The sequence below is a fragment of the Periophthalmus magnuspinnatus genome, chromosome 1, assembly GCF_009829125.3.
Source record: "Periophthalmus magnuspinnatus isolate fPerMag1 chromosome 1, fPerMag1.2.pri, whole genome shotgun sequence".
In the NCBI taxonomy this organism is placed as follows: domain Eukaryota; kingdom Metazoa; phylum Chordata; class Actinopteri; order Gobiiformes; family Gobiidae; genus Periophthalmus; species Periophthalmus magnuspinnatus.
The window spans coordinates 5,867,761-5,885,085 of record NC_047126.1 but is presented as its reverse complement, the minus strand read 5'-3'; the positions used below and the strand labels follow the sequence as shown (position 1 = coordinate 5,885,085).

At 39.4% G+C, this 17,325-nt stretch overlaps 1 protein-coding gene across 6 annotated transcripts in view; it reads right to left on the bottom strand.

The window, feature by feature from the left end:
- Positions 1-342: 342 nt before the first annotated feature.
- LOC117379457 (amyloid beta precursor protein binding family B member 2) overlaps positions 343-17,325 on the bottom strand; it is a 39,505-nt gene continuing 22,522 nt past the window's right edge. For 3 of the 6 annotated variants that reach the window (XM_055221245.1, XM_055221240.1, XM_055221251.1), the window contains exons 5-18: positions 15,337-15,581; positions 15,128-15,259; positions 14,081-14,152; positions 13,325-13,375; positions 12,564-12,649; positions 12,193-12,250; positions 10,451-10,597; positions 9,897-10,024; positions 6,154-6,268; positions 3,347-3,434; positions 3,184-3,264; positions 2,985-3,100; positions 2,730-2,909; positions 362-2,386 (exon numbers count right to left, since the gene is read on the bottom strand). In XM_055221245.1, coding sequence (XP_055077220.1) covers positions 2,216-2,386; positions 2,730-2,909; positions 2,985-3,100; positions 3,184-3,264; positions 3,347-3,434; positions 6,154-6,268; positions 9,897-10,024; positions 10,451-10,597; positions 12,193-12,250; positions 12,564-12,649; positions 13,325-13,375; positions 14,081-14,152; positions 15,128-15,259; positions 15,337-15,581 — 1,670 coding nt within the window. In that variant the 3' untranslated portion in view covers positions 362-2,215. Of the gene's footprint in view, positions 2,387-2,729; positions 2,910-2,984; positions 3,101-3,183; positions 3,265-3,346; positions 3,435-6,153; positions 6,269-9,896; positions 10,025-10,450; positions 10,598-12,192; positions 12,251-12,563; positions 12,650-13,324; positions 13,376-14,080; positions 14,153-15,127; positions 15,260-15,336; positions 15,582-17,325 lie in introns of all 6 variants that reach the window. The other 3 variants (XM_055221249.1, XM_055221258.1, XM_055221254.1) reach the window with 3 other exon arrangements.

The following is a 17,325-nucleotide window of genomic DNA, read 5'->3' as shown; positions in this document are numbered from 1 at the left end:
ACTAAACCTTGGTCTGAAAAAAATAATCTGTTAAAATAAATTGTTGGGATATCTATGTAAGCCTTTGGTCCAGTTGACAGATCAATTATTTTTTTGGGGGGGTTGCTTGTTGGGATGATTTTCTGCTCTGGGCGAATTCTGGACTGAAGTCATTGTTGAACAGTTTTATCCAGAGTTACATTCATTTTTGATAATTTATATTTATTTGATATTTTTTACACAATCATGATATATTTTGAATGTCTAACTGTAACTAAGTATCCATTTATAATACATGAGTAAGAATTTCAATAGAACCAAAAATAAAGGTTGACAAAACTACAAATGAATGAGTTAAATTATGACCTTCACACGTTGCTTTTAATGTTGTTTATTCTCACAGTCGGTTACATTGATAAAGTGTACAAACCAGTGAGCAGGTGTATATCTCTATTATGTGAATTATGCATGTCAAGTTCAGCAAACACCAGATTTCCACGGCTGTTATTGCCAGTGATGCCATTCAGAGCAGCTGTGGACTCCTAGTTCAAAGTGCACTGTACAAATGGAGTTATTTCATTTTTCGATTGACTGTTGAAAGTTTGTGGGTTAACCAAAGACTGAGACAATGTTACACGAGACATTACTTGTCCCAACTAATCAGTATACTATATCTCTTTATAAAATATAATAAATAAAAATAAAAAAGATTTTTGTTCAGTAAAGTTTGCTTAACTGTCCATGGGCATGCAAGGCTCTTTATGACTTCAAAATAATGCATAGATATTTGCTTAGTTACACTCAGCATAAGTGACAACTGGGAACATTTCCAATCGCCAAAACTTTCAACTATTTGTTCTTGGATTTACTTATCTACATGTCAATATTTTACACTTTGGCCATTTGGTGAATCCTCAAAAAAAGGCATCTCATTACATGAAAATAGAAAAAAGACATTCAGAAATAAAAATAGCTTATAACAAAAATGAAAGCCTAAAAGTTACCTTAAAATGATATTATATACAGACTAATTGTATTCACATTTCATCAGCCATTTGACAAAAATAAGGTGATGTGGCTGACCCTTTACACTATCACACTCCTGGTTTCTTGCTAATCTCACCATTTTGTACATCCTCTAGAAAAAAATGAATATGTCCATTTTCAATAATTAGGACATCATTGTTTTTAGTTACAGGCTCGGATAAAGTATGTACAAAGCTATGTTCAACTGAAATGTGTGTGCAGAAGTCACTGGAGTGTGATTGGTGGCACTGTTGGACACAAACATACTTATGTATATTACATTATCAATGAAAACACAAAAGATCCATTCAAGTGAAGGAGACAGACCACTAGCAGCCCACACAACTATCCTTCAGTCTTAGTTCTGTACAGCTTCTCATGGTTACAGCTTCCATGTTTGGAGGATAATCAGTCTCAAAATACTCAAATATAAAGATGTGATTTAAGGTAAATAATGATCAGTGGTGTAGAGTAGCAGCATGCTGATGCTGAGTCTGACCTCCAGCCCTGCTTTCAGGTGATTATCTGTTGGTGTCCCAATAACTAGATGAAAAATGCTTCAGGTGAATGATCACCACTCGTTGAGGCTACAAAAATAAGAAGACTTGGATTTGCTCTCTTTCCTGCCTCACTGCAGGAGTACTGAATGCTTGTTTACAATAGAAAAAGTCATGCATTTGAGCAGGTTACAGAGAATGCGGGCTGAGAAAGCTGCTAGTTTCTTCAGCATATCTCAGTTCTGTGTTAAACTTTTGCAGAGACTCACAGGACAAACAATCAAATGGAGAGGCCAGGTTTTACAAGGTCATGCTTGTAGTAACACATGTACAGACAGATACAACTAAAGTACTGAGATCAGCAGTACAGATAGAAATGACTCCAGTCTTCACAGGTCCCATGTCTTCATTCTGTAGATTCACTGTTTGTGTGAAGGATGTTACTATGTACACTAACAGCTCCAGGAGTGCTGGGGCAGGTGGTCCTTTTGAACATGGTAAAGACACTTTCAGTTTATGGTGATGGAGGAAATTTACAATCCAGAGCAAAACTTCAAGGAGAATTTCCATGCTGCTCCAAACAGCACAAAGTTTTCCAGACCCCTGGGCATTTCTGTTTCTATGGTAACAGATGATGAGGGGTGTCCGCAACGACTAGTTACCATGGTGACAGGGGACTGTAGCAGTGGATAGTTGATAGTGGTTAGTAGAATTTACTGCGGCAGCTCCGTGACTGGTCTCTTCTGTTTGAGTGTGTCAATGAGAGAAAGGACTCCTCTCTTTACACTGGTCGACACCCGACGGGACACGGAGTCCCCAGGAGGGGAGGAGCCACAGGCCTTCTGGGACGGGGGGCGTGCCACCAAGCACTTTTGGTACCGCAGCTACAACAGAAAGAGACAGACATTAAAAACAGTCACAGCTACGGCAATTTGAAGATCGGACTGGTATGAATGACCAACGACCCTTGTCACCATCACTTAGTTTCACTGTTAGTATGCTTCTGTCGAATAAAATTTGTGACGCTTGACCTGGAAGTGCACTAATGTAATGCTAACAAGATAAATATAATCACATAAATTACTCAGCACCAACACAAAAGTAACAAAGGAAAGTATTACACACATATCTTCCATGTTAGAGTACAAATAAGTTACTGTGAAAGGTTGAAAGAGTGTCCTATAACTGAAACTCCAGGTAAAAGTAGGAGGGGCTTGGTGGTCTTACCATACATGCTGCCTGCACCGCCTCTGATACACTGCCAGCATTAGGGTCACACCAGAAGACATGACAGTCAAAGCGATGACTCCCGGCATCCATGATGAAGGCAAAAGTGTGTATGTCACGCCCGACTCCCATGAAGGACAGGAAGCGCACACGACACTCCACAAGAACCTCTTTTTCATCCTGATCGGGAAGAGGTTTATGATTACATTATTCTATAAGGAGAATTAAAATGCACTAATCTTTGACAGATCTCACCTTATCCTTGCTGATAGTGACAGTAGCGTCTGCAACATTAAGAGCTACCGGAGTCCAGTCTTCTCTGTTGGAAGAGCCAATTAAACTATCTATGGCACCGTTTAGAATATCCATCCCTGAAAATTCAACAAAACATTATTTAAAATCATAAAGTAGAAAGTTTTATAATGTATTTTAACACTCCAGCCATTTAACCTACCTATTGGTCTGACCACAGGAAGCATTCCCAAGTAAAGCACTTGAAATTTCTGGACCAGCTCTGTCTTTGGTGTGGGAAATTCTGCGAGGGAGAAACCAATTCAATAAACATGCGTCGTAATGGCACCAGGGACTTTAAGTAAGGTGAGTGTTTTGTAGCTCACCCTGTAAAGGCAGATCTAGTCCTGCCTGCATTCTGTCCTGGAGAGAGCCGCCTGCCATCGCTTTGGCAGTCTTTCTCTCTGCCATTATCTGCAGAAGAGAGGGACAACATCAAAGAAAATATCTGAAAATGGTATTAATAGAAAGGAAATTTGTTGTGCCAAAACTAATGGGATGAGTATCAACATGAGCAAAATGTCTGAATGTAAAAACATGAAATGAAGTAATATAGGACAACAAAAGATCCGTAAAAGTTCAATCTAGGCATTAGGGTTGTCAAAAGTACTGAAAATCTGATACTAATCCATGCTAAACTAGTACTGAAACTAGATACTCATTTGAGCAGGTATCAATGCTGAAAAAGTCACATTCACAAGACAGAAATTAACCTTTCCTAAATAGTTTTTAGAATGAGCTGTATCAGAACACATATAAGACCACAGAGACTAGTACACGCCCATGGACCACTACGGAAACTACCTGAACGACTGAGGGAATACACAGATATAAGACGACATGGCAATATAAAAGAAACTACTATGATTTAATGATGAAAAGTCCATTCTATTGTCTTTTTTATCATGATAAATGGGCGCGTTATATAGCGCCTTTCCACCTTCCAGGCACTGAAAGCGGTTTACGTCAAGGAAACACTCAGTTATTCACACACACATTCATACACCGGTGTACACAGACACTAGGGGCAAGGTGGCTTAAGTTTCTTGCCCAAGGACACAACAAGAATCGCACCGCCAACCTGTGGAGAAACCTGACCTGACGCAACCAATGATGTTTACGTCGAGGCAATGTCATCTTGTTTAGTTTTTTTTACTTAGGCAAGGATGGCTCTTCCTGCAGTACAACTTACTACATACTGCAAAATTACATCTCCCTCTATAATTATAAATGTTTTGATTGCAATGCCTGTCGAACATATCGGCACCATCAGCAACATTTCTGTGACTATCCCAATGCAGCATAGCCTTCGAATATGGAACAAGCCCTATGAAGCACAAAGCAAAAAAGCAAAGAACAGCTATTTTGTGATTTACAACGTTATGTTTGAATATGTGTCTATCAGTGGCGTGCAGATGAATTTAGCATATCTTCAAACGTCCAGAACTAACTTCCAATTGAACTTCATGCTGACTTAACTCTGGGCATTATGGAATACGCGTTTATAAAATTCAAATGCAGCAAAAGGACAGAATTTTATTACAGGGCGTTATTAAGGTTGGAAATTCATAGTTTGTGTTCATTTCTGGAGAACAATGCGGAATAGGGAAGTATTAGGGCATTCTTTATGGGCATTTGACATGTTTAATCTTGTTTTTGGATTTTGTGAGCTTGGTGCCTGATGAAAAGGGCTGCTGCCTATATTTTAGTGTTGTAAATACATCCCTACTAGAGCAAGCCTTTTATAGTCCACACCGAGCTGAGAGGCAGAAGCTGTTTTATGTCTGTGCTGACTCCAAGCACCTGGAATATGAACGCTCTGCAATATTAATTTCACATCAAAAGGTGAATTTTGATTGGATTCTTTGAAGGTTGCACAGAAAAGACATGAAATCTATTTAGGGGGGAAGAACCACACTTTAATTTATACAACGTGTTTGGCAACTCTACTACATGAGAAGTCCTTTGGAGTGAGCACACAATAGGAAATATATGAAAGAATGAAACGATTACGAGCCCTTGAATCACTATGACCTTTCACTGATGGCCACTTTATTTAATTGTGTCTCTCAAATTAAATCTACTACAACAAATGCACATAAATTAGAATATAAAACCTATTTTACTTGTTCAATTCATAAAACTTTACTACAACTAGCTGGCCACTAATCTCAGTCAAAGTAGAGATCCAATACTTGTGTCTGGTATTGGTGCAAATACTGAAAAATTTGCTGGCTTGGATATCGACTTCCAAATATTGGTTCAGTCGATATCCTGTTTAAATTGATGTAGGAAGACTATTTACTGATTGTAGTTTGCCTAGAAAGTCTCGTAATGTAACTTATTTTTACAAAGTTGTTACATGACAGATAAATAACAACTCCATAATACATTTGGATCTTTTTGTTTTTTTAAATAAAGAAAATAAATGCTGCTATCAGTCTCTGCACTGGTATCGGCTGATATCAGGAATCGGCACATATTTAAATCGGTTGCATCGAAATCGGTATCGACATGAAAAACCTGGATTGGTGCATCCCAAATTCAAAGATACTGGAATAGGACATGATACTCAAGACCTTTAAGGGGTAAAAGATGAATGAAAAAAGGTTATGGTAAGTGTTATTGTCCCATTAAGGAAATGTATCCTCTGCATTTGACCCATTCCTCAGTGCAGTACCCGGGGACCCATCTCCATTTTTTTTAATTGAATGTATCACTTATCAATGTCAGTATGAACTACCTGCTGAAATGAACCCTATGCAATATTGTAATAGGTCACATTTTTATATAGCGCTTTTCTACATTCAAGGAACCTTTCACCCATTCACACACTTTCATACACCAGTGTACGCAGGGACAAAGTGGGTTAAGTGTCTTGCCCAAAGAAACAACAACAGTATTCAATTGTGGGAGCTGGAATCGCACCGCCAACATGTGGGTCAGTGGATCTGATAGTGGATTTACATTGAGAACCGCTAACCAGATCAGTGGACAAACACTGCTGTCGACTATTATTACCCAACACCTCCTTTATCATTTTAAACCATTTGTTGTGCGGTGGTGGCACTTGCTCCCTTCACATAAATCTGCAACTCCAAATGTAATTTTGACGTGATTTAAGAGCACTAACCCGGGAGCAGATCTCGTGCAGACTGGTGGCAATGGCTTTGGCCGGTGTATCACAGCGGAACACATGACATTTCAGGATCCTGGTGTTTTTATCCCGGGCCACATATGCAAAATCTCTGAGGGGGAAAAAAAATTAAATATGTTATAAATACAAGTTAGTGAGGCAATTTTGTGAGGCAATTTTGTTTTGGAGTTGTCTAGGAATCAAAAACAAAGTCTACAGTGATAATGTGTGGACGCTATTATCATCATTGATATACACATGAGTGATGGAGTGACCTTTATGATCTTGATGAATACAGATCACACACATTTAAATGCAGAGATCAATAAAACAGCATGATGAAAGAACTCAAGAGAACCCTGAAAGTGAAAAGAAGAAGAAGATGGAGACGCTAGCCTTTGAGAAGCTGCAGAAATTAAATCAATTCACGTCAGAGACAGAAAAAGTGATCACAAAACTGCAAAGTGCAATAGGAAATACTGAAAACATGAGGACTAACAATATTTTTGTAGCCTAGGGGGAAAATTGTCTAGTTGTGTGGGTGCATACTTTGTAAAATAACAAAACAAAGATGAGTTTCATTTCCTATGAGTCTAAGTGAGTGTTTACAATGCATCAATATCTACTTTGAAGGAGACGACAGACAGATAGAGAGGAAATTAAACAATAAGGTGAAGTACGAATATTGAGGATGAGTTTTTAAAGACATCAACATGTTTTTACCTCTCTCTGCATCCAAGAAAGCCAAGGGGAAAAGACAGACAGTTAGTGAGAATAAACAGGACAACCTCATAGGGATGGGAAGAAGAAAGGGCCAGTCTCTTTGCAAAGAATAAAGAAGTATCCGTTGAACATAGACATAATCTTCAAGTATTTTATTAAAAACACACAACCTTTTGTTCATTTTACATTATACGAGTTCAATTTCTTTCCTTAAATTTGAGAGGGAGTGAATGACATTGGGATCTGCAAGGAACCCATTGAAGATAAAAGGCAAATACTCGGGTAAAGTGCAGTAATTGGGAGTAATGATGATGGCTGAAGGGGAGCTGAGGTGGGACCAGGGCGGCCTATCTCATTTCTAATATAATCTCATCGTCATGCCAACGCCCCTGCAAATGTCAAGGTTACTATGGGAATGTGTAATCTCAGTTGTGATAATGAGCTCTGTGGCACAAGGGAATAGAGGGGAATACGCCGTCACTACGCTCTTATCTTTTACAAGGGACAAGAGTGAGCAGGTAAAACAATCACAACTTAAACTGGGTATTGTGTTCCGCTGTGCACTGAGAGAACCGACGTGAAATTAGAGGAAATAAAATACTGTATAATGCACTTTATACAACTGCATGTGCTCTGCGGAGAGACAATGCAATCCAACAATACTATCTCTTATCTTTGTCCTCGCCCCAAGCCTGGATGCACTAGGGTCATGTTAAAAATATATACTTGCCATCAAATCATCCAAAATTTCACATGGCAAATCAGAGTATTCCTCTTATCTGGCACTGAAAAGTCAAAAACTAAGAATCTTAAAAGTCTCTTACTAAAAGCACACACCTGCACAGAGATTACTACAGACCTACACATCTACAGCACCTACAACAACTGAATGATTTGTTTTCAAGGATACTTTACTTTACTAAGATGCAAACATAACATCAATGGCAACCAATGTGCAAAACAGTGCATTTTCTAAAAACTCTAAAATTTGCCAATCCAAATATCTGATAAACAACAAAGTAGGATACTCACTGAGCTCTGTTTGTCTCTTTTGGCAGCCAGTCCTATGCACCCTCACACTCACCGCATCTATTTTTGGGGGATGCAGCATGCAGGCAGGCACACACTCCTCAACCTGTCCGCTCCACACCCAGCGAACACTAAGCATACCTCCCCCTCTTTCTATCTGCCTCTCTCCTGCCAAAATCCCCCTCCTCTCCCCCCTCCGACCATCACATCCTCCTCCCTCCGCTGCGGCTCAACTATTTCCACTGTTCTGACTGTGCTCTCTGTGGGCAGCATCAATAAAGGTTTAATATGTGCCCCTTTTATCTTACCATCGTGGCACGTGTGTGTATGTTCAAAAGGAAAAAGGTCCCAGATGCAGCACATAGCTTCAGAAGTGCCAGGAGCTGTTACTGCTTTCTCCTGTTCTGAGTGCATTTGTCCTTGCCTGGCAGGGCTTATGTGTGTGCACGCAGAGCCTTATGACAGTCCGAATTATACAGCAGCCATCAACCTCTACAGTCAACATTACACAGCTGTATGTTTTAATAGGCTACATTTACACAGGAAAATGGCATAGTGCCCTCATGTGGTAAAATGGTGCGGGCACCACTACAATGTATTTGTGCAGACTACACTACACCCTGTTTGTGTAAACTGGTGTCTGTTTATATGTTGTTGCATTTGAAAGCAAAGGATATGGCCAGAATATAATTGGGTGGGTTTCAATGAGAACCAAAGCCAAAGATATTTTAAAATCAAAATATATCTTTTGAATTGATAAATGTCCTCAAAAAGTCCTTCAAAGCAGAAATGTGAATATCAGCTATTATGTACTGAATACAGTTTTCAATTTTAATACTCAGGGTTTCTATTATAGGTGGGCAATATTCCAAAAAAAATCATATTATGATTTCATAGACCCCAGATCACAGTTTTGATATCTTTATTCATGCAGTCTGTATATTGATTCTTTTTGTCCTCTCTTAAGAGGTAAAGCCATCTGTGCCTCTGAGAGTTCATGCATCACTGAGACTGCCTATATTCACCTGTCACTCAGAGCATGTCCAATAGGAGGAGTGGGCGGGTAAAAGTGTTTATGAGCAAACATCTGGACTAAATGGAGAAACACTGAATCAGTATGATGATATCACCAAAAAGCAGATTGTCATGATCTGATTCATGACCCGAGGTGTCTTTTCTGTTGTCCAGACTATGAAACAGCCTCCCTCTGCCTGTCAGATCCTCTCAGCCTTTAATGCAGTTTAAGACTAGACTGGCATTTAATACAAGCTGCACAGGATATTTTGGTGTTTTATTGTTCTTTTCCTAAGTATCGTGTTATCTGTGTATTTGTTTTGACATTTACATAAAGGTATTATTAAATGTGCTGTATAAATCAACATCAATTGAATTTAACTGAATTATCACTATATTAACCCGGCCTTGTTACTGTATGTAAAAGTCTAGGCATAGAAATGTTTAGGCTGTATGACACAGATCATCATGAATCAGTGAACTAGACATCTGCTCAAAGACTTGTTTCCTGTGGAACTACTGCACAAACTCAACCTTCAAACTGGGATAGAAGGTGAATGACTCAACATTACAAGTACTATTGATGAATGATAACCGTTTCCAATACAAAATAACCTTTCCATTTATTTCTTAGCAAAGCACTGGCGGAGCAACCCAACAAAACGAAGTCACTTAGCGGCTTAGCTGGAGTGAAAGCTGGGAGCAGTCAATCAAGAGGGGATTTGCCCTGTTAGAGTATAGGCCTTTCTCTCTCTTCCTCCTCTCTTGCTCGCCTTAGTGCACATGAGTTAATCTTTCATTAGCAACCCCCCTGATCATCAATCATTAACTGCACTCCACTGTCTGTCAGCCTGCCACCTGTCTGCTACCTTCAAATGATACTTTTTACCTTTGACTGCGTGCAAGCCTCATGCAGCATGCCAATAATCAAAAACAGTTAACTATTTACAAACAAACAAACTAAAAAATCTAACCTTCCATTGTCCCGACCTACGCCCCAGACACGAATGCTTGCGATTGGCTGGGAGTGAAGCACACTGCGGTCCATGGGGTCAACCAGGTTCAACATATTGTTCTCCAGCACCAGGTACATGTCCTTCCCCTGGGAACATAAAAACAAATCCTTCAAAAACCCTTTCCACCTTTAAAAAAATACATTTTTCATTAGTTTTACATATATATTGGTAATTGAGTGCATTTCCAAGCTGTCACTAAATAAATGATCAGTCTAAAAGTGGGTATGTAGCCCCTGAGAGGTTTTTTAGGGAGGGATGAACTTGTTGACTGCGCTCTGTCACTTTTTATTAGACTCAAGCTCAGCAAAGTTAAAGGTGAGGCTCGCAGCACCTCTTTTGAACTGCTGCTGTCTATTCTCCCTCCTGTTTGTACCTCCTGACATCACGTTTTCAATTTCCCCAACAATCCCGCTTACATCTTTGTGCGTCTATGTGTTTGAGCTTACTGATTTTTTTTTCATTTTAGACCTACAAAAGACACACACTTATTTTTTCACTGATCTCCTCCTCACCTCTCCCCAGATGCCAACAGTATCCCGGATGTCATTTTTGCAGTAGGACAGCTGTCTGATGCAGTTGTTAACAGCCACACTGCTCTTCCCGGGAGCCAAGTCTTCCTCTGCCATCTCCACCCAGCCCAAAGAACGCACTGCGAAACACTGAAAGATAACACACACCATAACTTTCACATTAACAGAACGCTAAAGAATATACAGTTATAGTTTAAGTGCAGGTGCTTAATACTGTATCAGTTAAACAGTAGACAACATTGCAGTTAAAGATGCAATGTATACATTTTTACCCCTTGCCCGTCTCCATGGAAATGTTACTGCTTTGCCGGGGATTGTACCAGATACCACATGGTTTTGACTATTTAAAACACTCCTTAGAACATAATTTTGCATTTGAAATAAGGGACTTTTTGAATCTTACCATGTGGTATTTTTTCCACTTACTAGACCATTCAAAAATGATACAGGAAAGGTCCTATTAGTGCCATTTATTTAATTATTTAATGATTTAAAATACATCTGCACCAGTTTTTGTTAGTTTTTTTCTTTATATTTTTTTGGTTAAATATTAAATAAATAAATCAAACTTAAATATTTCAGTATCGGTATGTGTTCAAATGAGTATCAGTGTCGATAAAGATCTCATTATCGATTCTTTAGACAACCCTAGTCTAGAAAAGAGAGCTAAACATGCATAAACCATCAATACACTATGCAGTATGTCGCAAGCATTCAATAGTTGTGACATCCCAAATTATATTCTGCAATGATAAACTGTCCCTGTGCAGCTCAGATCCAATGAAAGAAGTGGCACTTGTTGTTGCTTATGATAATTCCTTAAGTAGGAAAGAGGGAGCCGGGCCAATCTTGATACTGCAGTGTGCCGCTGCTCTGGAGGTGTGTGTATGTGTGCGTGTTTGTGTGTGTGTCTGTGTGTGCAACTGGACCAGATCCCGTCTACAGAGCTGTTAGTCTGGTATTCATCACAATGACACTGTTGCTAAGGTTTGTGAGGTTCTGCCAGGCAAACACAGGCAGATCAGCAGACACTAGACCACTAAATCAGTCGCACTTCAACCCAAAAGCACTCAGGTCTGAATTTGTAATGGATCTTTCAAATGTGGCATACACTGCAGTCTGTCAGTCTTTTTCTATTTGTTTGGATGCAATTTTGTCCCTTGACACAGTCTATGCTTGACACACAATAACCAAATGCATGAGGTAATTTCAGGAAATATAATATCCCTTGCATTTTTTACACTAGCAACTTATTTTTTAATAACAGAATTATCTCTGCAGGGATGAATGACTTGAGACATGGCAGTGTTTCTTATACAACTCTCCACCTGGGGGCAGCATAGTACAAATAATTGCGTTGAGACTTGAGTCTGGTACATTTGCATTTCCACATGCTGATACAGCCTGGTACACCTAATGTCTTCACAGACAATGGCACGTGAAAGGAGAAGTAGCCATAAAAGTCTTCATTTAAATCTAAATCATGGAGGGAATGAGACAGCAGAAATCTTCTCAATTTACATGGCAAGACTATTGTAAGGTAACTTAAGGTTTTCACATTAATTTAAATTATTGTGCTCCAAAAGCTCAGGCAGTATTATTAGGTCCATGCTGCTACTACATAATAAATAATAAAACCTTTGATTTATACAGCACTTCTCAATATACCCAAAGAGCTTAGAAACAGCATAACTATTCAAATACATTTTACATTTTTCTCTTACTTTCACTTCTGAGTCTCTCTTCACAGTGCTGGGCTCCTCTTCTGCTGGTGGACGGTTCCTGGGAAAAGAAAGGCATAAAAAAAAACAGATGACTTTGGGAAACAGGATGCTGTAACAGACCAGCTGTGCGCTTTTGTCAGCTCTGTAGCTTTTTGCTATTTTGTTAACAAGGCTGCAGTCCTGTGTGTAAGTTTAACAAGACTATAGATGGTCATTATGTTAACTGCAGAAACATGGGGCCATTTCCTGACCTTACTTCCCAACTTCCTGTTTGATTTTTACAGAAGATTAGAAGAGTAACCAGATATGGGTAAGTGGTATAATAGAACCATCTGATCAAAGGACTTTGTATTCTGGGATCCCTTTCTCACCTTAGCTTCAGGGAAGCGTAGCGAAGCGTTGCACCCTCAAACTCCTTCAGACTGGGGTCAGGGTTCACTGTCGCAGCTTGCAGGTCCTATACCCAAGAGAAATATAGTGAGTGAGGCTTTAAGCTTAAACTTGCCCATGTTTTATTACAGAATGTTCAAATTAAAGCCTCCTTCACTGATTCCACTTAGAAATTATAGTGTAACAGCAGATTTCAAATTCCAAAACGATACAGAAATATAATAAATAATATAATTTAAATATTTTGCAAACACTGTCTGGTCTGGATCAGATCACAAACCATGTGGAACAGAGGCTTCAAAGTGACATAAACAAAGCATGAATACTGAGACCCCATACAGTGTATGCCAGCATGCATCCAAGTGTAGGCGGTGGGCCCTTGCTGGATGGAGGCATCAGTGTATTAAATGTGATGGGGCATGCTGCATCCAGGAGACAAAACTGACACGGAGCAATGTACTAACAGTGCATTAGCAGGAAGTTAGACATCTTTTTATAAGTAGGACAAATCAGAAAGGAGGAGACAGTTAATGGCATAGTTATAGCCAATTAACAGAGGAATCATTTAATAAAAACAGCCATGATAAAATGCTGTGATTGGTGAAGCTACTTGTAAGTTGAAGCATCAGCCACACATGCATTCACTCAGGCACATCATATTTGACATATTGTATAAATGTACACAGTCGAGAAGGTGACGTTAGACAAACAGGATTTATTGTGGATAATGCATTATACTTGCCTTCCACACCTCACTATCAATCTTTCCGCCAAATTCACTCCACAGTGGTTTCTACGTACAATGTTAAAATGCACATATATATTCATACAGAGTGAAGGGTCAAGGGTGGGAGGGGCCAAGAAAAAAAGACAAAAACAGGGCTGTTAGCGCACTTCCTCACTCCACACCCTGTGATCACAATGAGGAGCAAAAAGGCAAAACATTTGCTTTAAAAAACTAATAAAACTCATATTCAAAATGTTATAAACTCATAATCAGCTTTCAGATCTTTTGGCAAATGATTCTCAATTAGTTAAAAATGTGCACAAGTCAACAAACTCTGCAGTCAGCCTCATAATGTCTAATTTTTATTATATTGCGTTTAGAGTATGTGAGAAACCCATACAAACTTCAGTCACCACCCTGAACAGTAAAAGAAAAATCCAAATCTGTTAACTGGACAAAAAGGACTGAAGAAGCAGCTTGGATGAGCAGAGCAACGTGGCTTAGATGAGCAGTGAAACGTCTTCACTGCCAACAACGTTTTGTCCAACTGACAGATTTGAAATTTTCTTTTATTATGGATCACATCTGGACGACTGAGGGATTACACAGATACAACCATAAAACGTTTAACTAGCTAAAACACTACTGTGCTAATTGTTTCAAATAATTCATATAATTCATATAACAGCAGGCAAAAAGCATTGTAGTAAAATAAAATGAATACTATACAATTTATACATGCCACATAACATTAGAAAATCAAATCCTCACCTTGTCCTCTTCATCTTTTTGCTCAGAACAACTCTCTGGATCAGACATTCCCTGCAGAGACGTGGACCGAGGCTAAATTCAAAGAAGCAAAAATATAAATTAGATCATAGTCTTAGCATTGCTCCTGACATTTTTCTTGAGGCATGTCATAAATCTTTGACATCTGGACTCTCGTCACAGCCCAGTGCAGATCAGACGTTCAGCCTGGATGTGCCAGCAGGAGACTCTGGCACATCCATCTGTCAGCATCAGTCCATTTTGTGAGGATCAATATTTTATCTACGCTGTGACTTTGCTCTTCGCTGCCAGTGCACTCCTGTTTCTCTCCATCATTGGGACTGATTGACTGATTGATTGACTTGAGAGCTCTGGCAATCCCCTATTCACTTCTCAATGATCGTCTCTCTTACATTTGCTTAAAAAAAAACAAAAAACGCACACTCTTGATTTTAATAATAATCTCAAAACAAAAAAAAGTGTTACTCAAGTAATCGTCTGAATTATAATTTGAATATATGTCACGTTTTACTACCACTAGGCATGGGATGATACTAAAACTTGGTGTCACTTTTATCATGTCCAGAATAATTGCGATTAACGATTACATCACGATAACTATTGTTGCTCACAGCTTAAAAATGTTCCGGATATAAATCATTACAATTTTAATATTATGAATAGGTTCCACATTTAAACAGCTTGTACGTATTATTGTAAGTATTGTACTTTGTTATCAGTGAAAACAGCAGTGATCTAGAGGAGATCATCAGGCAGAAGTAGTTTTTTTTTTTGCATATTCTGGTGACACAGTGGCGATTATCATGATTATATTAAAAGTGCCACGAACAATTATTATCAACCCTTTTTATCACGATATTATTGTTTATTCGTCCCATCCCTAACTACTGGCACCTCTTCCTACCTATACCATTACCTGTATCTATTCCTGTATATACATAGTACTTTTGAACATATATAGTACTTTTGAACATACTTTATACTGCATATAGTAGTAAATAGCTTGAAGGATTGTACTTTTATACATACAAAATAACAGCTGTTGACAAATCCACATGTGGGCAGCACGGACTCGTGACTGGAGAGAGGCTCTACTGAACTGTCGGAGGTGGTGCTGCTGGAGCGAGTGGACCCTCTGTAGAAGACCTCTGCCTGGCTCGACTGCAGGAATACAAGCGACACAAGTGAGTACAGAGTGAGTGTAGAACATGAGTGTGAGTTAGCCCTGTCCTTCTCACCTCCAGGTCAGGAGTAGGTGAAGGGCTGAGCGAGCCCAGGGACTGTTTTCGCGGTGTGGACTCTGTGTGGTCGGCCTGGATCAGGGTGTCCGTCTGACTGGGGGGTGCAGGGTGGGTGGCAGGCCTCTCCCACTGGGTGGTGCCTGTAGGGATATGCCAGTAGTAGATTCCAGCCATGTCTTTGATTTTCTTCCATCCTGGAGGCAGGTCAGGGTCGGTCTGGAATGACTGATCACTCCAGATATCTAAGAAATGACAATATTACAACAGTAAGTGGTAGTAACCACTTGCATTTTGTTTATAACTTATTAAAACTGAAGAATATATTTTAAAAAGTTAAGAATTTATTTAAATGTCTGATTTCTGAATTAAAACTGAACTAAATTAGAATAATACTTATTGTTGTTAACACATTATGATCACTGAAATACTGACAGATCAATGATCATCCCTGGACTATGGGGGAAGTACATTCAGTAAAGCTGGACCTGAGGTAGGTGGCTTAGGACCTCATAAAGGTGATTTAAGCTGTGAAGACTGGTTAACAGGTGAAGATGTGTATCACACTGTGTTTGTGTGCATGTCTGCGACTGCACAAAGACCTCTCAAACTGCTGACCAGGCTGATGAAACACTGCCTGTGGGTCTGTGGCACCGACAGCAGCCCATATCTCATCATGATGACTGAGCCAGGCCAAAACCAGAGAGAATTTTGGTCACACACACACAAAGACGTGTTATGAGGGCACTAGCAAATTAACTTACCATAAGACCTGCATGACCTATGGACACATGCACAACTTTACCATTGCTATCTATAATGAGAAAATGCAAAGCAGTGCCTTGTGGGAAATGCAGTATTTTGAATTTAAAGAAATAGGTCAAACCCATTTCAACTACAAGCAAGAGAACCTAAATGTGTCTGTGTGGAGTGAGCAAAAGGAAAGATGGGCCTGAATGAGTGTGTGCATGACATAAATAGACCACTGCATGTGGATTAAACAAGGAAGTAGCAGAACAGGACGGAGAGACAGGCAGAGGTGATGCAGCCTCCTGGCACTTTTGTAAGCACAAATTTGCATTTCCCTTCTGTAATGCAAATTATTATTTAACTGAAATAAAAGGCCGACACCACCTATTAGCATACTAAATACCAAGGCTATGTAGCAGTTAGCTTTGATAGCTTGTGTTAGCATTCACTTCGAAGCAGAAGCAAAGTAAAGGAGAAGGAGAGTTAGGGCAATAACAAACACAATTTAAACACACATGCCCAACATAGATAAAGCCAACACAGGTGCATCCGTCTTATCCAATAATAATAATAGAAAGAAAGAAAACATTTGGACTTCCAAATAGCTCGATTTCCTCTCTCAGCATCAAACAAATGCCACTGTCTTTACACATACCCTCATAATTGAAAATCACTATAGCCAGCATGTAGTCCTTCCCCAGCATCATAGTTTAGCTGCTTCATGCACAGCAGATATGAGCAAGCCCCAGACAGGGGAGGAGGGGCGACACGACAGGAATGGGACGAGATGAGAAGAGAGAAAGAGAGAAATGTTGAAGCTAAGAGAAAATGCACGACAAGGAAGATGCTGTGGAAAACTGGGTGAATGAGCATTGTGACCTGCATAAAAGTCAACGGATTGTAATGGACAGAGAAGAAGAGAGGACTAGAGAGATTGTGCTTCTTCTGCAGAAAAAAAAGAAAGAAACCTCCATTTGCTTGACCAAAAAAAAAAAACAGACAACAGGTTTGGCACACACTTTCTTATGAGATGTCAAAGTGTGCCCCTTTCTTTACTTCTTTCTGTAATGTCGGCCTCTTGTGGCCCAAGCCGCTCAGATCATCTATCGTTCCATAACCATCAAAGGAAGTGTAGCATTAAGGATGAAATAATTGAGAACTACTGGACTATTGGATTGTTAATGCAACAATCTACAGTTTCTTAGGTATGTTGTTAAAATGCCTGTGGCCTGAAGAATC